At 40.3% G+C, this 23,276-nt stretch overlaps 1 protein-coding gene across 1 annotated transcript in view; it reads right to left on the bottom strand.

Moving 5' to 3' along the window:
• Positions 1-4,388: 4,388 nt before the first annotated feature.
• The window catches only part of gpr158a (G protein-coupled receptor 158a), a 102,764-nt gene continuing 83,876 nt past the window's right edge, over positions 4,389-23,276 (bottom strand). The window contains exons 8-11 of the mRNA XM_071328800.1: positions 14,222-14,360; positions 10,687-10,792; positions 10,447-10,593; positions 4,389-9,498 (exon numbers count right to left, since the gene is read on the bottom strand). Of these exons, the coding sequence (XP_071184901.1) occupies positions 7,612-9,498; positions 10,447-10,593; positions 10,687-10,792; positions 14,222-14,360 (2,279 nt within the window). The 3' untranslated portion in view covers positions 4,389-7,611. The remainder of the gene's footprint in view (positions 9,499-10,446; positions 10,594-10,686; positions 10,793-14,221; positions 14,361-23,276) is intronic.

Here is a 23,276-nt window from a genome sequence, read left to right on the forward strand (position 1 = left end):
GCTAATGAGCCCCACCTGTACATTGCCCCCATTAATCAAAGCACAGTGATGATCGTACCTCATATTCAATATTATAATATTGCGTAGAAAAATGTCCCATTATACCTATAATGTACCAAATTGTACCATGTGAGTTCATATACTGTATATACCTCTGAAGTGTACCTTTGACTTTTGTAATCCCAGGGAACAACACTGTACCCTAACCATACCTTTATTTTTTAGTGCATTAGTACACAATCCAAGCAATAAGTATGAATCTGGTGGTACTGCAGAAACATTGATGCACTCAACCAAAAGGTTGCAAGTTCAAATCCCCAAAGCATTCATGTATACTCTATGTCCAGTGTGCTTGAGTACTGCTAGTCTTACGTTGATGTAACGTTCGTGGTGATAATTAGACTGTTATTTACTTGATTTTGGGTAGCTTTAAGCAAAGTGCAGGAATGCATTCTTGCCAAAAGTCAGTAGCCTTATCTCTTTGTTTACTCACAGACCTGGTGGTGTAGTAGGACATTTCAAGTTGCTAGCAACCAAGCGGTTTGTAGTTCAAATCCCAGTTGAGTTCCAAGTGTGGTTAGAGTACACTACCACTATTGAGGTTGGAGTACACTATTTTTTACACTATTACATTCACGAAAATGGTTCGCTCCTACAGACAGTGAGTCACGTGGCTTGGCTTGCTATATAAAGCAGACAGAAAGGCATTGAGGCATTTAGTTACTGTTCAATTGAACATTAGAATGGGCAAGATGAGAGACCTAAGCGACTTTGAGCGTGGTATGATCGATGGTGAAAAGCGCGCTGGTTTCAGTATCTCAGAAACGGCCTCCTGAGCTTTTCATAAACGACAGTGTCTAGGGATTACCGAGAATGGTGCGACAAACAAAAAAATCCAATCAGCGGCAGACCTGTGGATGAAAGCAGCTCGTTGACGAGAGGTCGAAGGAGAATTACAAGAATCGAGCAAGCTAACAGTCGGGCCACAAACAGGCAAATAATGAAGCAGTACATCAGTGGTGTGCAGAACCACATCTCGGAACGTACAACTTGTCAGCCCTTGTCACGGATGGGCTATTTCAGCAGACGACCACACCGGTTTCAGCTAAAAACAAGAATGAGCGGCTCCAGTGCGCACGAGATCACCGAAACTGGAGGAGTGGAAAAACATAGCCTGGTCCGACGAATCCCGCTTCCTGTTGCGTCATGCTGATGGCAGAGTCAGGATTTGGCGTTAGCAACATGAGTCCATGGCCCCATCCTTAGGTGTCAACGGTAGAGGCTGGTGGTGTAATGGTGTAGGGAATTTGTTCCTGGCACACGTTAGGTCCCTTGATACCAATTGAGCAATGTTCCAATGCCCCAAAGAATTAAGACTGTTCTGGAGGCAAAGAGGTCCAACCCAGTACTGGATGGGTGTACCTAATAAACTGTCCACTGAGTGTATGTATAGTCAATCTGCATTATGTCCACATTACTGGTGGCGCAGCAGGCACTTCAGATACCTAGCAACCAAGAGGTTGTGAGTTCAAATCTCCAAGCAAGGTTCAGTCCCAAGTTATCCAGGGGATATTGACACAATGTTCTAAAAACATTCTAGGGGATTAACTGGGAACTAGATAGAAACTTGCAAGGGACCATCTGTTTAAATTGAAGTAATATCAATGATGAATTTTAAAGTAAAACATTCTCAATGACATTAGACATTTGGGTTTTCACATGCTCAAATGTTGTCACGTGTAGTTTCATAGTACCATGTCAAAACTTTACACACGCACACACATACTAGACAGGCATAATCACATGTCACAAACAGTTGCCTATGAGCTGTTGTCGTGCAGTAAAAGGTTTACTGTAATAAACAACATTGATGAATTTAATTGGGAAAAGATTCAACATAATATCAATGGTATAATATACAAACCTTCTTATCTACAGATTATGATGCATCTCAGATTAATCCAGCAGATTGATTCAACCTACTCAAACAGTATAATGTAATGATGTTGAATTGAATGTGAATTGCATGACATTTACCTCCATTGACTTTTTTTCTGATCATTCTTTATAGGCCTAATTAATTGCAATGACACTTTGCCATTCCGTCACAGAAACACAACACTGAACATTCATTTTTCCACAACATACAGTAGAATGAATAACCTCGAAGACGACCTATAAGATATTGATAAGAGAAAACCAATAACGTCTACTAGTCACAGGCCATTTCTCATAGTTTACTATTTCTTCAACCAATATTTCTACATTTGAGATCCCTGTAGCCGAGCAGTAAAAACCTCTTCATTGGTCAGGCAGGCACACATAGTGCTCTTGAAAACAGAAAATCAATCCTAAAATGATTTCTTTATATTCTTTCAGGGTGCGTTTAGGTTACATTATAGCTCATCATATTTTGAGATTGACAGGGAGGGGAAGCGCAACTAGGTCTTTAGTCTCTTAATAATACTCCGGCGCTAAAACGCCAGCATACTGATTGATGCTATGAACCTACGGTGAATGGTTCTCAGGAACCTGGACATTTAAATTGAGGCCTTGGGATTCTGTTCAGAGCTCTAGTCAATCTATTGTTGGGTTTGACTTTTTATTTATATATTTTTTCTTTTTAGGGGGTTTGACTTGATGGGTTTGCATTGATTGGCTCTAGACAATCCATTGAGGGTTTTTTGACTGATGTTTGACTATTTTTCTCCTTAATTGTTAAAAGAGAAAAGCATAGTGGCTTGATAGTGAAACGATTGCTTTCATTTCGGTCAGTACAAAGTAATTTGAAATACACACATTCGAGACTGGAAATTCAAATGGCTGTTAGCCTGGGCATCGGGCAATAGTATACTTGATTCAATAGATTTCAAGCTACTGTAAGAGGTGTAATCCAGCCAGAATGTGATGTCATCTTATCCTGCTCTCTCTTTCTGCAGGGGAACTATTGATCTCTGTATAAAGCCCTGTTTATACATGGTCCTAACATGTGTCCTTTGTCCTGATCGTGTCTACATTCTTATTGTGCCCACGTTTTTAGACAGGTGTAGGCAATCAAAAAACACATTTTGATTTGATTGTGATCAGATCTTCGTGCCCACAACTAAAGGTAGTCAGGCATACAAGTGTGGACAGATCTGGACAGTGAAACCATTTAAATCATCATTATTCCACCCTGTAAAATCCTTGACAGTTTGCACCAATGTTCATCAATTATGTGTGAAATAATTGACTTGTGGCATCAATATGTGTGATAATAAATATTATTTTGAAAGAATATATATCAAATTACCTGCATACAGGAAGGGACCAGCAAATCTGGTCACATCGAGGACACAGTGGACAGATAAGAAACACATTTTAATACAATGTGTAGACACGTCTGAAAATGTGTGCACAATCAGTATCTGGACAAGATCAGGATACAGGACACATAATAGAACCAGGTATAAATAAGGCTTAAAAGACCACAACATCCCATAAAAGCATTGCAGGAAAGCAGCCAGGACATGCATACGAATATCCTAAAGTGGTTATGGTGGACAATGCTTTTAAAGGGCTGCATTTCTCAAAGTCGGGATTCAGAGACAGTAAAGTAACCTGAGACAGGGAGGGAAAATTACTGGCCCGGCACAATGCGCCCTGGGAGTGTCCTGTGTCCATCTTAGACTGGAGCCACTGCTAGTGTATTGTATGCACACAATGGTGGTGGGAGGAAAAAGGCTGAGATACTGTAATTATCAAATCCCAGTGTGGCTTCATCATCATACTGTGTGGGGATTTAGCTGAAATAGGTTCTGTGGATGCTTTGAAGGTGGAGCACCTGTTGAAATATTTTGAGAGCTATTGAGAATGTGCGTATAAACTCAAGAATTTGCTTCTATTAATTTCTAACACATTTAAATTATGGCAGCCACCTGTTCAGTCTTAAGAATTAAGCATGCTTCACTCACATTATACAGTTGACAAGTAGCCTATGTCTAATTAGGATCTCCACTCAATTTCTCTAACACAGGTTAAATGCATAATTACATTAACTCAGTATAAAATGGCAGGACATAAGGAACTCTTGATATGTTTGTTTTCCCTCTGGTTTCTTTTCACCCCAGAGACTCCCAATTGGAGATTTTGAATGTCAGTTATTTCACTTCTACATCTTGTTATCTTTGACAAGATTTTGTCATTCAAGATAGGTAAAATACACACTGAGAGCAAAACAAAATGTTTGAAAAATGTCCCTGTTTAGTTGAGAAATACCTTGAAGTTTGCTTTTCAGTCTTCTATTATTCCATCAGAAAATATGGCTTTAGCCTAAGTAAGCTATCAACAGATACACGTATAGCCTACGATATCAGACCATTCTTACCTGTAAAACACCAATCACACAGTTGAGTTTCATATAAATATTTATTGCAGAGGAGGTATTTTTATGTACATGCTATCACAATATAACACAATATAAATCTACCAAATATTCCCATATACGGATGCTATAAGCTTGTCATAGAGCAATAAGTATAACAAGCACATAATACAGTGGGTAATGGTACAGTATCACTCACTAAACAACTTGTAACAGTCCATAAAAGATACCGTTTTTTTTTTGTTCTATCAAGGGCAGTGAAACATTGGTCCTACGAATTTCTTGACATCATGCAGAAGCCACGAGAGCAATAGTTACAACGTTACAGCATTGAGTAGTAGTAGTAGTATTTCCCAATCAGTGACTTGGTTTGGTCACAAGAGAAGTCAGGTTAAATCAAACAAGCTTACGGATGGAAATCACCCATGGTTAAAAAGTAAAATCATGAGATCGAAGAATAGTAACAGGACACAATATTCATGTTGAAAAGGTTACAGGTAACAATGGGTCTTTAGTCATCATTATGTTCAAGAACCAAAGTATGTAGGACATACTGCAATACAATGACCATTTCCAGAGAGACTGACAAAATAGACACAGATTGATACACTTTGTTACAAATCCATGAGCTGATTCGACTGCCACAAGGTACTGATACACATATCATTGAAGGTTATGTGTATCTAATGTGACTGTTAAGACCTGTGTGATGTTCCTTTTTGTTATTGGTACTTAACAGCACTTTCACGCCATTTGAGAGGTATGAAGACACCCAATTATGAATGGTATAAAACATAATATCCTTTTAGCTTCGAGAGTTGTTTGTAGTGATCTTACTATGGCTGAAATGACCAGGTATCATATGCTCAAGAGCCAATGGGTTCATATTATCAGTGTTTGAGGGGATACTGTTGGCTAGGGGCAGGCTAGGTCCCTGGGATTGTCTGAAGTTGGCATTTAAGAGCAGATATTACAATGTATGTGATGGTTGATACGGCTAGTTCATAAATATCATCAAGGTCCATCAAACCATTACAATCAAACTAGGCAGGGTGACATTTCCTTTCAGACACTATTCCAGCTGCCCATTAAGCAAAGCCTGTGACAAATCTCAATCTCATGCTCTAAGGCTGATAGTCTGGGTTTGACATATTTCAGACGTGGCCCCATGAGGTCAATGGTAGATATAATTCTCTGTAGAGGGAGACAGAGATAAGACACAACATCTAAATCATGTTTTAAAGAGTCTGGATGTGGAGTAGCTATATTATGATATGCTGTACCTGTTTGGCTGTTAAACAAAATCAAGTGAAATATTATAAAGAGATAATAAAAGCATTAAAAGTATTGTTTGAGAATTATTTTGCTTTTGAAAACAAGTTAAATCTACTTGTTCGAGTGTTACCGAGCAAAAACAAGATAATGTAATAATTTGAATGAAGCAGAAATTTGTTACCGAGCAAAAACAAGATAATGTAATAATTTGAATGAAGCAGAAATTTGATTACCTAATCACATGATCACATGTACAGGCATCATACCCTACAGTAATCCATGCCAACTGTAACAAACAACTATGATGGCTGTACAGGAATCATTACCAATGACAACATTCAACGCAGTCCAAAATACCATCTAATTTATGAGTACACTGTTACATTAATGTTATATTGATATATTATTTCCATTACATTACTTTTCATCAGATGTTGCTAAGAACCAGAGTGGTTACTAAACTACAAGAAATTATTACTGTGATGTAGCTATTTTGTAACTCAGATATTCCTGTAAACGTTCATCTTTAATTGATGCATGAAAGCAAAATTATTTTTTTGCTTGCTCAAAGAATTGAAGCTTTTGGAAACGTTAGACATAAAGTGTGAATAATGAATAATACTTTTGAGTATGAATAATGAAAACCAGGTGTGAATTTATTCTGCCAAGAATGTGTAGAGACAGTGTTAAGCAAAAGTCCTAAGACAATAAAACGAGCATTATACTTCAAACACTAGAAATATACTGTATGTAAAAAAATGCTAAAACGATCACAAATACAGGTATATATTCTTTCCAGAAAGAGGAACAATTCGACACACATTAATGCCATAATGCCTCTCCCCATTGTATCATTTCAACTCTCAATGTGCTTTTGGGAACGCAAAAGCTTAAAAGGATGAGCTAATGCTTTTCTAAAAGTGAAAAAAACATGCTGAAGTATTAATAACATAAATTAATTATTATTTGCTTCAGTTGACAAACCATTGGGATCCCACCCCTCTCGTTACCTCACTCCGCATGCTGTTTATATAATACACCTTCACAGAATGCTGAAGAACAATCCCTGTTCCTCTCAGGACTTTATACAGACTGAAAGAAGACAGTTCTAGTTAGTTAGGCACATACAGTAATACATTTCTGCAGACTTGGAAGCATTAGACATTGCTGAGAACTAAAGGAAATCTAAAAACTCAGCAATTTATACATGGATGTACACGTGGTGACTTGCTAAAACCATGAGGCTGAATAAAGTATGTGATGAAAAACATTTTCCCTAAGGTTTTCGCTAAAGTGCTATAAGCTGATTCCCTCACTAGCAGCGCCTTGGTCTGGGCACACAAAAGTTATTAAGTTGTTTGTCATGACACGATTCTTGTGAGTTCTTCCACTATTTTGTTAAAGATGTTCCCTATATCTTTGGCATTCTATTATTTGTTCAACAAGCCACTCTGACTTTAAACATAGACATGGTAGTTCATGCTCAACAACTAGTACATTTCAGTTAATAAAACCTGCAGGAGAACATCTATTTACATAATATCGATTAACCTTGTATTCTAAGTGTGCCATGTTAGTGTGTGGAGGGCTTTTTATGACCAAAAAAACAAAATGCAAATGTCCACTGAAATGTCCACTCATAAAGAATATGAGAAATGTCTATTCAACATTGCACATAAAGTGAATTGGAAGTTGCATAATTGTACGACTAAGATTTATCATTCAGAATACTCTGTAAGAATCTGGAATGCTTAATATGATTTTGTTGCTTTGTTTTTGTAAGTTTATACATTTTCACACAAAAAAAGACAAAACGGGGGAAAATATTGGAAAGGAAGGCAACTTGTGCAACTTGATATTTTCGTCGAAGTCACCATATTCATAGTAAAAGTCTATATTTGAGGACTCTAAAGTGGAAAACAATGTATACAACAACAACAACATTTCCAGTTGTCCATAAATGTTGATTTATGTCAGGCCTTTTTCCCTGCAGTACTGTCGTCAAAGTCCCAAGGGCATACATCAGCCTTTTTCCCGCCACTTACAACCCCCCCTTTGGGATTTGGATTACTCTGTTTCGCTGCAGAAGTACCCTTGTCTGTTCCTTTTTTCTCTGATGCATCCTCATAATCCCACGGACAGACTTCAACCGGCTTCCCTTTGACTGCTCCAACATTTGCACTTTTCCGTTTTTCTACCATTGGCACTTCCTGACTACTCTCCACGTCCCAAGGGCACACCTCCGTCATTTTGGATTGGCTCATATGTTTCTCTGTGGATTTACTTTTGTCCTTGGCTTTCGCTCTAAAGTTGTCATCGTCAGTGTATTTTGCCTTCTCTTTCTCCTTCTCAAAAGTTCTTGTGAAAGGTGTGCCCTTCTTTTTGGAGGGGAATTCCTTTGTTTTGGAAACTGTAGTAGGACTAGGAGTTTTCTCAGAATTGGGAGATAGCGCTGGGGTGTCATAATCCCAGGGACAGACGTCAACCTTTGTAACTGGCTGGAGGAGAGAGCTGCCTGGTGATTTGCAGGGTGGTTCTGACAGAGCACCTTTCCCTTTGCTCTCCACTAGAGTAGTGCACTTGTTGTGCCTAGTCTTGTCAGGTGAACAAGCTACCTCAGCCATCTTGGCAGGCTCCTCTTCAAAGACCCAAGGGCATACGTCAACCTTCTTTTTAGAGCTCTCTGCTGCAGGTGGAGGCTGGTTAGACTGGATATTCTTAGCAGGTTGAGGAACCTGACTGGAGAATTGCGGCTTGGATCCCTCCACTGGGGCTTTGCTCTCACCTCCATCCTCCCAAGGGCATATGTCTGCTCGCTGGATGTCTTTAGAATGCCGGGAGCTTGTGGAGGACTGGTCACTACCTTTCTGCTTTTGCTGTTGGGGCTTGACACCCTTGGTTCCATTTCCATGGACTGTGGTGGTTTCCTCGGGTGCTATGGAGACATGCTTCTGGACCTTGTTCTCAGAAGGTGTTGGCAGGTCCTCTACTTCCCAAGGACACACCTCTGTGAGGTCTTGTATTTCCTTGGCCTTCGATGGGTCGGAGCAGATGGATGGCTGGCTGCCACTCACCTGCTGCTTCATGATCCCAGTTTTCGCTGCAGTCTGCTTGTACTCCACGGACTGGCTACTGATCATGTGAGGATAGCAATCGTCTTCTGAATCTGGACTTCCCTTGGTTTCTTTAGCGTTCTGTTGGACCTTCTTGCTGCTGTCTTCAACAGTTTGTGTCTTCCCTCCTGTCAAGCCCAAGGTCTTCTCTTTGGCGCTGGCGATGACGCTCAGTGACTTCTGTAGCATGGACGTTCTTGGGTGGATGGGCTTCTTGTCTTGTGTCAGGTTATGAGCACTGGCCGACTTGCAGACCAAGGGAACGTTCTCAGTCAATTCGCTCACAGCATCTATCTTCTCATTGGACTTCTTCTTAACCAGCTTTTTGCCTATCAGGGTGTCTATAAGGGATCCATCAGTGGTCATAACCTCCATCTTGTCAGTAGCAGAGCTGCTGGAGTCCTCGCTCTGGTCGCGGACATGGTCGTAGCTACTGTGCGACTTCTTCAGGGTGAAGACCTTGCTCTTCAGGGACTCCTCTTTGGCAGGCTTCCCCGGATGAGAGGGGTCGAAGGTGTTCTTCCTCAAGACGCAGATGCTGTTGCGATTGCTCCCATGATCGCCCCCTTCCTTGTCTTCACGGCTGCACTGCCGGTGTACCGTCTCTGGGATCTCCGTAATGCGTCTCATCAAGGAACGACCCAGTCCCTTCCTGGAGCTGCGCTTCTTCTGTAGGTGAGGGTTGTTGGCCAACATCTTCTTCCTCTTGTAGATCTCCAACTGGGAGTACAGTTTCTTCAGCTCCTCCTGGACATTTATGGAAAACACATAATGACAAGAATAAGACAAAAAAATAGAGCTATTAAAATGAATTAATTGTTTTAAGTGTTTTAACGATGCATCAATTGCATACAGAACATGCACATTTGAATTTGAAACACGAACAGTGCTTAAACTGCAAACAGTGCTTCAACGATGTACTACAGTGTATAACATGCTCTTTGACATGAATAAAAGACAGGTTTTGGACAGTATTAAAGATGCAATAGGCAGAAATCGCTCCGCCATTTCCTGGTTGCTAAAACTGTAATAGTTCATCTAATTTCAGTTTATGTGAAAAAACAAGCAGTCATTGTATAGAGAATCATTGTACCATCTAAACTGCTGTGAAACATATTTTCCATAACCATTTTTCCCCAGCTGTTTAAAGTTGGTGTACAAAACCGAAAAGATGCAAAAATTAAACCTAAGCATGGGTAGCATAGAAATAGCGCTATATAAGAGATATACCACTTCTTAGACTTGGTTTCAATGCGAATGACAGATCTATAACTCAACTTCTATGTGCATTTGGTCAGGTCGCCAAAAAAGGTTACATATTGCCGCTTTAAAAAAGGAAACTGGTGTGTGCTTTATTGTTAGGTCTGAACAGCCTTTGAGCATTGGTCTTGAATTTAATGTATTGACTGCTCTCTCAAGCAGGATTTTAGGAGATCTTATCTCTTGCTCTGATAAATAGACTTGGACAATGTGCTCAAGTCTTTGGAAAGAGAATTCTTCAACTCTAACAAACAAACGGAAACCTCTGCTCACGTTGATACGTTTTTCCCAAAGACTGTTGCTAGACCTTACGTCTGCCAAAATCTTTATTTTTGCCACAGTCAGAGGACAAGGATTCAAAACGTACTGTATCAACAAGGTTATGCAATTGAATGAGAGAATTTATTTTAAAAATGGAAAGGGAAAGTTGCTCACCCGGATGTCCTCCGGATCCAGACTGTGTTCGCTCCAGGCTGATGTTATACTGCTGTTGAGGTAAGATCCAGAGCGACCCATGTCCAATTCATCCTCATAGGCCTCAGAGGCAATATCATCTCTCATGTGAGTACCATGAAACAGAAACTGTAGTCGACAAAAGAGAGTGCAATGACTTAGTTTGATTTGGTTTCGATGTATATTAGCAAAGTAATGCTATGCTCAGAATGAGAGGTTTACCTTGGGGACAATCATTAGCCCCAGAGTGACAGTTACAGTCAGGTGGGTGTGAGCAAACCATAGTAGCAGCATCCAGTCTGGGTGGAGCTCAGGTGCAAGAGTAAACCTGTACACACAGAGAGAGAGAGAGAGAGAGAGAGAGAGAGAGAGAGAGAGAGAGAGAGAGAGAGAGAGAGAGAGAGAGAGAGAGAGAGAGAGAGAGAGAGAGAGAGAGAGAGAGAGAGAGAGAGAGAGAGAGAGAGAGAGAGAGAGAGAGAGAGAGAGAGAGAGAGAGAGAGAGAGAGAAATTTAGAAATAGAGAGCAAGAGAAATAGCGAGAGAGAGAACGATAGACAGAGAGAGAGAATGAGAGAGAGTGAATTAGTGAGTGAGATAAAGAGAGATAAAGATAAAGAGAGAGTGAATTAGTGAGTGAGAGAGAGAGAACGACAGAGAGAGCGAGAGAGAGAAAAAGAAAAAGAGAGAGATGGCAAGCAAAGAAAAGTTATTTAATTGAGTGTGAGAATGTACAAAAACATAACTGTAATAAAAAACACATTACAAGACATACAGTAGGACCCGGTTCTATATTTAGCAGAGGTTGTGTTGGGTTACAGATGAGATTCCCATTTGAATAATGCTATGCAGAGTCATTAATCATAGAGCTCATTGAGAAATCCACAGAGGGCTGGCATCTGCCTCACTGACAGTTTGCAGAGAAGAAATTGGGCCTGTTAGCTACAGTACACAATGTCACCGTTAGCATGTTTTTATTCGATAGCTGATCCATACATGTTATATTTAATAGATTGTGGCAGGCAGTGTTATTTCTTTCTAGCTGTAAACCTAACCCGTAACCAAAAATTAATTGGCAGGAACATTATTGCGTGACAGACAAAACTGCTGATTCTAAGCATCACACTAAACACATAATGCATGTTGCAGAATTTAAGTGAATGACAGTGGTTTTTGTGTACTGTATCAATAAGAAATGTATTTTTGTGCTGCAGTAAACCTCTCAGACACAGACAGTGTGAGAGACATAGACAGGATATAAGATGTTCATTTTAAACCAAACTCTGTCTGGGCGTGAACATATTTAATTCCACTGCTTGGAGTGGTTTATCCATGCTGATTACTGCCTCAGTAATCCATTTCCCATCAGGGAGATTGTCTTCACCTTGGATTGTTACAGTATAGGACACTGATTCGCTCTGATTTAGAAGAAGCAGCTTGATAACTTCCCACTGGGCACACACTGGTTGAATCAACGTTGTTTCCATGTCATTTCAATGAAACGACGTGGAACCAACATTGAATAGAGCTTGAAGTTATGTCTGTGCCCAGTGGGTTCCTTGGTGAACTGTACTAAAAAAAGGCATTTTGAGGCAGCAACAACATTGATTACAGATCCAGTGCACATCTATTTTCGACTGACTTCTGGACTGACGATCAAGGAGAAAACATATAAACAGTTTCCAGAGTGATCAAAATGTAATTGTGGAATAGTGCTTTAATTACAGTAGCTACAGTGTTGTAATTCAGCTTGGTCTCATTAGACATAACATAGTACATGTAAATCCGGGACACTGAAATGAGTATGATACTGTATGTTAAGTTTGGTATGGTTACATAAGACAGAAGGTTACTTAAGGCAAAACATTTTTTTTTTTAACTACTTAGCATATTAAATAATCCTTCCCCTAACCCTAACCTTAACCCTTTTAGCTAACCTTCACCTACCCCTAGTCTTAAACATTTAACCAAACTCCTAACCTTAACCCTAACCCCTAACCTAGCTAACGTTAGCCCGCTAGCTAACATTAGTATTAGCCGCCTAGCTAACGTTAGCGTTAGCCACCTAGCTAACATTAGCCACAACAAATTTGAATTCGTAACATATCAAACGTTTTTCAAATTCGTAACATATGGTAAATTTAGCAAATTAGTAACGTATTGTACAGTTAGCAAATTCGTAACATATCATACGAATGGATGATGGATATCCACAAGTTAATACAAATCATACAAAATGTAACATATCACACTAAATGGAGTGTCGCGGATTTACGTACAGAATAATACCAAATGCTCTGAGACCAGGTAGAGTGATTAGGAGGCATGTCCTGTTACACAGTAATTTAACCACTTGAAAGCCTACATCCCAGTAAATGGCATCCAGCAGTATCATTACTTGGCAGGACTTGGTGAATGGTTATTTAATGTACAGTTAAAGTAGTGGTAGCTAAAAACCATGAGGGGAGGCTAAAGTCTAGAGAGAACAGGTGGTACATTTTCAAGAGTGTTTCCCAAAAAACCTCATTAAGAAAACATTCAATAAAATCATCGGTAGAGCTGAGAGTAAATTTGTGGATTATGAAATAATCACAAATAATGATCTGAACACTTAGAACAGAGAGTTCGCTAATTGCCCCTACAGATGCTACAGGAAGTCTCCTTGACTTAACTGGCCACAGTGGGACCACATGCAGGTTCTATGAGTAACAGCCATAGATTGTGTTAGCTCTAACAAACCCATGCGATACTCTCTGGTGACAAGCTCTCAGCATTTCCCAAACAGACAAGACACATTTTTGCATTTTACGTTGGGCCTCGTCTTGCTTTAAGCTGCTGAAACAATCCCAATGCCATAACAGAAGTCGAACGCCGCCATAAACACACGCTGGCTGTCAAATTCCCAGCTACTACAGGTAGCCTAGCTCTTAGAGTGTTGGGCCAGCAACTGAAAGGTCACTAGTTTAAATCCTTGAGCTGACAAGGTGAAAAATATGTTGATGTGCCCTTGAGCAATGCACTTAACCCTAATTGTTTCAGGGTTGCCGTTGATAATGGCTGGCATTGACCGCATTCTACCAGGGTGTCTCAGGGGGAGTTGGGATATGCAAAAAACACATTTCCACAGGACAAATATAACAGACCGGTTAAAAGGTAAACCTCCATGCCTTCCCATCCTATTTGTGGGAAACATTGGCGGGCAATTTTTCTGTCATTTCTGTTAACGTCTAACTGAAATGATGCTGCCAATAGCTCTGAATATCTATGGTGTGTCAAAACATAAATCATGTTGACGTGCCTAATGACTGAATAATCTGATGTAGCTGAGCTCTCAATAAGTAGGATTACAACTGGGAATGGGTTTGGTGGTGTCAGCTGAAACGGTGCGACGTCTAACTTAGGATGTCTAGTACTTGATACATAGGCTACACGGAAAGCAGAGGGCATATTCATAGTCTTGGATACAATAACAAAACTCCCCTTTGAAACGCATAGAGATACTGAAGAGAGATACTTGTGAGAGAGATACTATAGAGGTACTTGTGGCTCATTGAATATCATTGCAAATTGGTGGACAGCAATAGGCAAGCCAACAGTGAGTGACAAGTAAGTGTCAGATTGTTTACATATAAAACATATTAAAGTCCATGATGTATAATATTCAATGCATATACTTATCTCTAAATATAGCTCAATATGAGAAAAATAAATACACATCCATACTGTCATATCTCTCCCCACCACAGGTTGGAATCTTTACCTAATAACGTGGAAGATGGCAGACAGGACGAGCTCGTTGTGGAGGGCGATGGCCATGTAACGGGGCTCATGGAAGGCCGACGGCACCGTCCTCACAGTGTAACACAGATACACTCCCCACAGCAGGAACAGGAACTCCGCTGTGGGACAAACATGAAGAAGGACGTGGAGAACTTCAACACAATGGGAGCTACATAGCTACTGTAGGAGAGGCATTAAAGCGTAAATCGGCAGTAGCAATAATAACAAAGCCCCCTCGCCGCCCCTGTTTCGGTAAAAAGCTGAGTTATGGGGCTGGAGAAATGTAACCACAGTCAAATTCATAGATAGAACTATGGATGCAAGGACTGACATCCATGATATGAAAAGGAAAGTTTTAAGCATTTTTTGACTTTTCTATATAGTGTTTGTTTATATGTACTTTGTTTACAAACATTGGAGTGAAACAAGCTTATCACTTGAGTTCTGGTGGGATACAACAGTTAACTAAACTCATGAGACATTGATAAGGTATATTCTTCAAAACGTAGCAACTGCTGATTGTCCCTTTAAAAATAGATAGATTGAATACTTGATATACCCAGGGGCAAAGACATAAGAGTAACAACAAGCAATACATACAAAGCCTGTGCATCATGCTTGGAATGCAAAGGAATGGGAGGTTTCACCCTTAAATGCTCCCCTCCTCACCTTAGCAGTATTACTATCAACATCGACCACCCATGCACTCCACAGTTGACTGATTTCATGGACTCAGGGCAATATAGATTGTCTAACACTGGCATGTTGAAAAATGACATGTTCAATAAATGCAATGAAAATGCAAACCTGCTCTGACTGTATTCTCTAGACACTCCATGACTTGTCCAAGGTTTTATAAATCTTCCCCAATCCCCTTTGTTTTCTGGGTGTAGCTTAGCCGGCTTGACAGCAATAGACGTCTGCCGTTTCCATGAATAGTTGTCACCATTATTTTAACATTCACGTTGCTTGTCTGCATGAATGGAAGTGCTCCAAGGTCTGACAGAGGCCTACAGTATGTGCCTTACACAGCAGGATAAACACTATTGAGTGCCATAGCTCACTCAAAATGCCATTTGTTATGTTTATCTAAGGACTAAGATCCATCAAGAGCTCTGACAGGCTGTAATCTACCATAGCCCTAGGTAGATATTTAGGTCTACATCAATAAACAACAATACAAAATGGCCGCCCTGTGTGTCCTACTGTATAGTTGAGTCGTTCCGCGAAATCAGTCCCTTTAGGGTAGTGTAACTCACCTTATTTTAACATTCTGTCATAACAAGCACATGTTCAACTTATTAATAAGTAAAATAAAAAAATGACTATAGTAAGTGTCTAATAAGTGCCAAATAAAGTCACAGGGTTGACTGTAACAGGGTTGATGATTTAATCTTAAATCAGCCATGAATCCCCTTGTTATAGAGGGAATGCAAGCTTGTTGTGTGCAACAGGGAGGGGCAATTGAATGTACAGCTTCACAAAAAAATTGATGTGTTAAAACATTTCTAGTCTGTCTATCTATGGGTAACAGGGTTGATGTGTTATGCTCGGCCCGCTCAGTTTTTCACCACAAACACAAGAAAATGTCCATAAAAGAGTTGAATCAACTCACCCGCTTTTAGATTATGCTTTGACTATTACAGTGCCTTCAGAAAGTATTCACACCCCTTAACTGTTTCCACATTTTGTTTTGTTACAAGGTGGGATTAAAATGGATTGAATTGTCATTTTTTTGTCAATGATATACATAAAATACTCTCTAATGTCAAAGTGGAAGAAAAATTAGAACATTTGTAAAAAAAAATATACACTGCTCAAAAAAATAAAGGGAACACTTAAACAACACAATGTAACTCCAAGTCAATCACACTTCTGTGAAATCAAACTGTCCACTTAGGAAGCAACACTGATTGACAATACATTTCACATGCTGTTGTGCAAATGGAATAGACAAAAGGTGGAAATTATAGGCAATTAGCAAGACACCCCCAAAAAAGGAGTGATTCTGCAGGTGGTGACCACAGACCACTTCTCAGTTCCTATGCTTCCTGGCTGATGTTTTGTTCACTTTTGAATGCTGGCGGTGCTCTCACTCTAGTGGTAGCATGAGACGGAGTCTACAACCCACACAAGTGGCTCAGGTAGTGCAGTTCATCCAGGATGGCACATCAATGCGAGCTGTGGCAAAAAGATTTGCTGTGTCTGTCAGCGTAGTGTCCAGAGCATGGAGGCGCTACCAGGAGACAGGCCAGTACATCAGGAGACGTGGAGGAGGCCGTAGGAGGGCAACAACCCAGCAGCAGGACCGCTACCTCCGCCTTTGTGCAAGGAGGTGCACTGCCAGAGCCCTGCAAAATGACCTCCAGCAGGCCACACATGTGCATGTGTCAGCATATGGTCTCACAAGGGGTCTGAGGATCTCATCTCGGTACCTAATGGCAGTCAGGCTACCTCTGGCGAGCACATGGAGGGCTGTGCGGCCCCACAAAGAAATGCCACCCCACACCATGACTGACCCATCACCAAACCGGTCATGCTGGAGGATGTTGCAGGCAGCAGAACGTTCTCCACGGCGTCTCCAGACTCTGTCACGTCTGTCACATGTGCTCATGTGCTCAGTGTGAACCTGCTTTCATCTGTGAAGAGCACAGGGCGCCAGTGGCGAATTTGCCAATATTGGTGTTCTCTGGCAAATGCCAAACGTCCTGCACGGTGTTGGGCTGTAAGCACAACCCCCACCTGTGGACGTCGGGCCCTCATACCACCCTCATGGAGTCTGTTTATGACCGTTTGAGCAGACACATGCACATTTGTGGCCTGCTGGAGGTCATTTTGCAGGGCGCTGGCAGTGCACCTCCTTGCACAAAGGCGGAGGTAGCGGTCCTGCTGCTGGGTTGTTGCCCTCCTACGGCCTCCTCCACGTCTCCTGATGTACTGGCCTGTCTCCTGGTAGCGCCTCCATGCTCTGGACACTACGCTGACAGACACAGCAAACCTTTTTGCCACAGCTCGCATTGATGTGCCATCCTGGATGAACTGCACTACCTGAGCCACTTGTGTGGGTTGTAGACTCCGTCTCATGCTACCACTAGAGTGAGAGCACCGCCAGCATTCAAAAGTGACCAAAACATCAGCCAGGAAGCATAGGAACTGAGAAGTGGTCTGTGGTCACCACCTGCAGAATCACTCCTTTTTTGGGGGTGTCTTGCTAATTGCCTATAATTTCCACCTTTTGTCTATTCCATTTGCACAACAGCATGTGAAATGTATTGTCAATCAGTGTTGCTTCCTAAGTGGACAGTTTGATTTCACAGAAGTGTGATTGACTTGGAGTTACATTGTGTTGTTTAAGTGTTCCCTTTATTTTTTTGAGCAGTGTATATATATATATACACTACCATTCAAAAGTTTGGGGTCACTTAGAAATGTCCTTGTTTTTGAAAGAAAAGCAAATTTTTTGTCCATTAAAATAACATCAAATTGATCCGAAATACAGTGTAGACATTGTTAAAGCTGTAAATGACTATTGTAGCTGGAAACGGCTGATTTTTAATGGAATATCTACATAGGCGTACAGAGGCCCATTATCAGCAACCGTCACTCCTGTGTTCCAATGGCACGTTGTGTTAGCTAATCCAAGTTTATCATTTTAAAAGGCTAATTGATCATTAGAAAACCCTTTTGCAGTTATGTTAGCACAGCTGAAAACTGTTGTACTGAAGCAATACACCTGGCCTTCTTTAGACTAGTTGAGTATCTGGAGCATCAGCATTTGTGGGTTCGATTACAGGCTCAAAATGGGCAGAAACAAATAACTTTCTTCTGAAACTTGTCAGTCTATTCTTGTTCTGAGAAATGAAGGCTATTCCATGTGAGAAATTGCCAAGAAACGGAAGAGCTCGTACAACTCTGTGTTCTACTCCCTTCACAGAACAGTGCAAACTGGCTCTAACTAGAATAGAAAGAGGAGTGGGAGGCCCCGGTGCACAACTGTGCAAGAGGACAAGTACATTAGAGTGTCTAGTTTGAGAAACAGACGCCTCACAAGTCCTCAACTGGTAGCTTCATTAAATATTACCAGCAAACACCAGTCTCAACGTCAACAGTGAAGAGGCGACTCCGGGATGCTGACCTTCTAGGCAGAGTTGCAAAGTAAAAGCCATATCTCAGACTGGCCAATAAAAATAAAAGATTAAGATGGACAAAAGAACACAGCCACTGGACAGAGGAACTCTGCCTAGAAGGCCAGCATCCCGGAGTCGCCTGTTCACTGTTGTCGTTGAGACTATAAAATAAAACACTAATATATCTTGAATATATAAGTATTCAACCCCCTGAGTTAATACATGTTAGAATCACCTTTGGGAGCGATTACAGCTATGAGTCTTTCTGGGTAAGTCTAAGAGCTTTTTACACCTGGATTGTACAATATTTGCACATTATTCTTTTAAACATTCTTCAATCTCTGTCAAGTTCCTCTGGTCAAAAATAATATCCCAAATGCCCCAGGGCAGTCATTGGGGACATTGCCTTGTGTAGGGCGCTTTCTTTTGGATGGGATATTAAACGGGTGTCCTGACTCTCTATGGTCACTAACGATCCCATGGCACTTATCGTAAGAGTAGGGGTGTTAACCCCGGTGACCTGGCTAAATTCCCCCCTCTGGCCCTCATACCATCATGGCCAACTTATCGTCCCCAGCTTCCAATTGGCTCATTCATCCCTCTCCTCTACCCTGTAAGTATTCCCCATTTCGTTGCTATAAAGGAGAATATGTTCACAGTCAATTTACCTGGTAAAATCAAGGTAAAATCAAAATAATAAAGTTGGTTGTTGATCATTTCTAGACACCATTTTCAAGTCCTGCCATAGATTTTCAAGCAGATTTTAGTCAAAACTTTAACTAGGCCACTCAGGAACATCCAATGTCGTCTTGGTAAGCAACTGCAGTGTATATTTGGCCTTTTGTTTAAGGTTATAGTCATGCTGAAATGTGAATTTATCTCCCAATGTCTGTTGGAAAGCAGACTGAACCAGGTTTTTCTTTAGGATTTTGCTGTGCTTAGCTCTATTCTGTTTTTTCCCCCCAAAAAAACTCCCTAGTCCTTGCCATTGACAAGCATACTCATAAAAGCATACCCATAACATGATGCAGCCACCACCATGCTTGAAAATATGAAGAGGGGTACTTACTCAGTGATATGTTGTGTTGGATTTGCCCCAAACATAATGCATTGTATTCGAGACATAAAGTACATTTCTTTGCTATGTTTTTTGCAGTTTTACTTCAGTGCCTTATTGAACACAGAACGTATGTTTTGTATTATTTTTATTCCGTACAAGCTATTTTTATTTTCACTCTGTTGTTTATGGTTAGTATCGTGGAGTAACTTCAATGTTGTTGATCCATCCTCAGCTTTCTCTTATCACAGCCATTAAACTCTGTCACTGTTTTAAAGTCACCATTTGGATCATGGTGAAATCCCTGAGCAGTTTCCTTCCTCTCTGGCAACTGAGGAAGGATGCCTGTATCTTTGTAGTGACTGGGTGTATTGATACACCATCAAAGGGATATTCAATGTCAGTACTTTCTTTTACCCATCTACTAATAGGTGCACATCTTTGTAAGGTATTGGAAAACCTCCCTGGTCGTTGAATTTGTGTTTGAAATTCACTGCTCGACTGAGGGACCTTACAGCTAATTGTATGTTGTATGTTGAAATGCTTACAAGCGCTTAACCAACAATGCAGTTCAAGAAAGAGTGTTAATAAAACATTTATTAAATAAACTAAGGTAAAAAAATCCAAATCAAAAAGTAACACAAGAAATGTACATAACAATAACAAAGCTTTATACAGGGGGTACCGGTAGAGAGGCAATGATCGGGGGTACAGGTTAGTCGAGGTAATTTGTAAAGTGACTATGCGGGGGGGGTCAATGTAAATAGTCTGGTTGGCAATTTGATTAGATGTTCAGCAGTCTTATGGCTTGGAGGTAGAAGCTGCTAAGGAGCCTTTTGGTCCAAGACTTTACAATCCAGTACCGCTTGCTGTGCGGTAGCAGAGAGACAATTTTTGGGCCTTCCTATGACACCGCCTAGTATATATGGCCTAGATGTCAGGAAGCTTGGCCCCAGTGATGTACTGGGCCGTACGCACTACCGTCTGTAGTGCCTTCGGTCAAAGGCCAATGTAATCAATGGCCCATGTCAAATCAAATAACATTTTATTAGTCACATGCGCCGAATACAACAGTGAAATTCTTACTTACGAGCCCCTAACCAACAATGCAGTTTCAAAAAAATATGAATAAGAGTAAGAAATAAAAGTAACAAGTAATAAAAGAGACTAAAGATGCCAAGCTTATAGAGCTTATAGAGACAGGTGAGTGGACCGGATATACGTCATCAGATATCTCATCAGAGCGCGCAACAGAACATTGTACTGTCTACACTCGGTGTGTTGTTTATATTAAAACAAATCCCGAACGAAAGTTTTGTTGCTAAGGATGCCACGACGTGGTTAGCCTTTACGGCTGGGACTGCAAGTTTGTGTTCCTTTTATTGCGTGGATTCCGCGAGTGCTAGCTGGCTGTACTACAGACACCTGTCATCGTCGTGGGAAAGACTCATTGTTATCTTTTCGTAAAACAACTGGTTGCCGTAAAGAGCCGATCTGGATACTAAGGAGATCCTGAGGGAAATCGACGAGTACCAACAGCTTTACGCTATGGAGGAACAACATACTCCATCATGGAAAGATCCGACCACCTCACAAAATAACTTTAACCCGACAAAAAAAAGAAAACCTACTCAGATTTGCTACACACATATCTTGTTTAAATTTTCTAACATCTGTGGCATTGGCTCACAGGCAAACAGGCAAGGGAATAAAACAAATATTGCTAGAACCTATTTCTTGAATTCTAAATATCTGTCATTTGAAAGCTTTAGTTTTGACCTTCATAATACCTCTGATGGCAGTAACTTTACAAGCACTAATTATGGTAAATACGACTGGATTTTATTTATAAATGCCTGGATTTTTTCAATTTCGGTAATTGTCTTATAAAATGGATAAAAAATTTGGTATAGCAACCCCAGGAGTAAAATAGTAAGTAACGGCTACTTCTCAGAGAGTGTTGTATTGTCAAGAGGAGTTAAATAAGGGTGTCCGCTGTCACCATATCTATTCTTTATGGCCATCGAAATGCTAGCTATTATAATCAGATCCAATAACAACATTAGAAGATTAGAAATTCAAGGCTTAAAAACAAAGGTGTCCATGTATGCCGATGACTCAAGTTTTATATTAAGTCCGCAAGCTAGATCCTTGCAATGTCTCATTGAAGATCTAGATAACTTTTCTGTACTCTCTGGACTAAAACCTAATTATGATAAGTGTACAATATTACGTATTGGATCCTTAAAAAATACAACTTTTACATTACCCTGCAGTTTACCTATAAAATGGGCTGATGGTGAAGTAGAGATACTCGGTATTATATTATAAATAAGCTCTCAACAATGAATTTCAATAGAAAACTAGTAAAAATAGACAAGATCCTGAATCCATGGAGAGGTAAATATCTGTCTATTTATGGAAAATTGCCATGATTAACTGTAACGGCTTCCGTTGGTGGAAGGAGAGGAGGACCAAAATGCAGCGTGGTACGTATCCATAATATCATTTAATAGAGAATGAATACAAAAAAACAAGCGAATAAATGAAAACCGAAACAGTACCATATGTTACTAACACAGGAAACAATCACCCACAAAACACAATAGAAAACAGGCTACCTAAATATGGCTCCCAATCAGAGACAACGACTGACACCTGCCTCTGATTGAGAACCATACTAGGCCAAACACATAGAAATATAACATACAGAACAAAACATAGAAAAACAACATAGAATGCCCACCCCAACTCACGCCCTGACCAAACTAAAAAAAAAAGACATAAAAAAGGAACTAAGGTCAGAACGTGACATTAACTTCTTAGTCATATCTCAGTTTACTCGCTGCCTACTCCGGATGATTCGCTTATCAAATCATATGAGCAAAAAATATTTTGCTTTATCTGGGATGCTAAACCAGACAAAATAAAACGTGCCTATCTATATAATGAATATGAATTGGGTGGGTTGAGATTATTAAGTTTAAAAGCACTAAACCTCTCTCTAAAAGCTTCACTCATTCAAAAGTTTTATTTGAACCCTAAATGGTTCTCAAGTAGATTACTAACAAAAGCTCATCCATTGTTTACAAATGGCCTTTTTGCCTTTGTGCAGATTGCCATGTCTCATTTTCGATTAATTGAAAATGATACTTTTTTCAAAGTATCTCTCTTTTTCAAACAAGCATTGCAGAGCTGGCTACAATTTCAATTTCATCCCCCTGAAAAGGTAGAACAATTACTACAACAAATATTATGGCTGAACTCAAATGTGCTGGTTGATATAATACCTGTATTTAAGGGAAAGATGCTTGAAAATGCTATTTTGTTCTTATGATATATTGTAAATTGGAATGGTAGAGTTATGTCCTTCATGGAGTTATCAGAATTGTACGGAAAGGTCTGCTCAATCCAAGAGTGCAACCAATTGATTACAGCATTACCCCAAAAATGGAGGAGGCAGGTGGCAGCGGGAGGAGGTAGGGAACTGGTCTGTCTGCCCAATATAAAGGATCAAAACTGGCAGAGGGATAAACATAGCATAAATAGGAAAGTATACCAGTTTCATTTGAGGACCAGGATGTTGACAACTGTGCCATACAGATTGCAAAATAGTTGGGAAGAGATTTTTGATGTACCTATTCCATGGTTAAGGGTGTATGAGTTAATATATAAAACAACGCAAGATTCAAGACTTCGTGCTTTTCAGTTAAAATTATTAACAAAATGTTGAATATTTGGGGCATAAAATCATCAAAGCTCTGCAGATAGTGTGAGGATACAGAATCAATAGACCATTTGTTTTGGTATTGCCCTCAGGTAGCCTGTTTCTGGTCTCAGGTTCAGGAATG

Source organism: Salvelinus alpinus, chromosome 10 (genome assembly GCF_045679555.1).
Source record: "Salvelinus alpinus chromosome 10, SLU_Salpinus.1, whole genome shotgun sequence".
Lineage (NCBI taxonomy): Eukaryota > Metazoa > Chordata > Actinopteri > Salmoniformes > Salmonidae > Salvelinus > Salvelinus alpinus.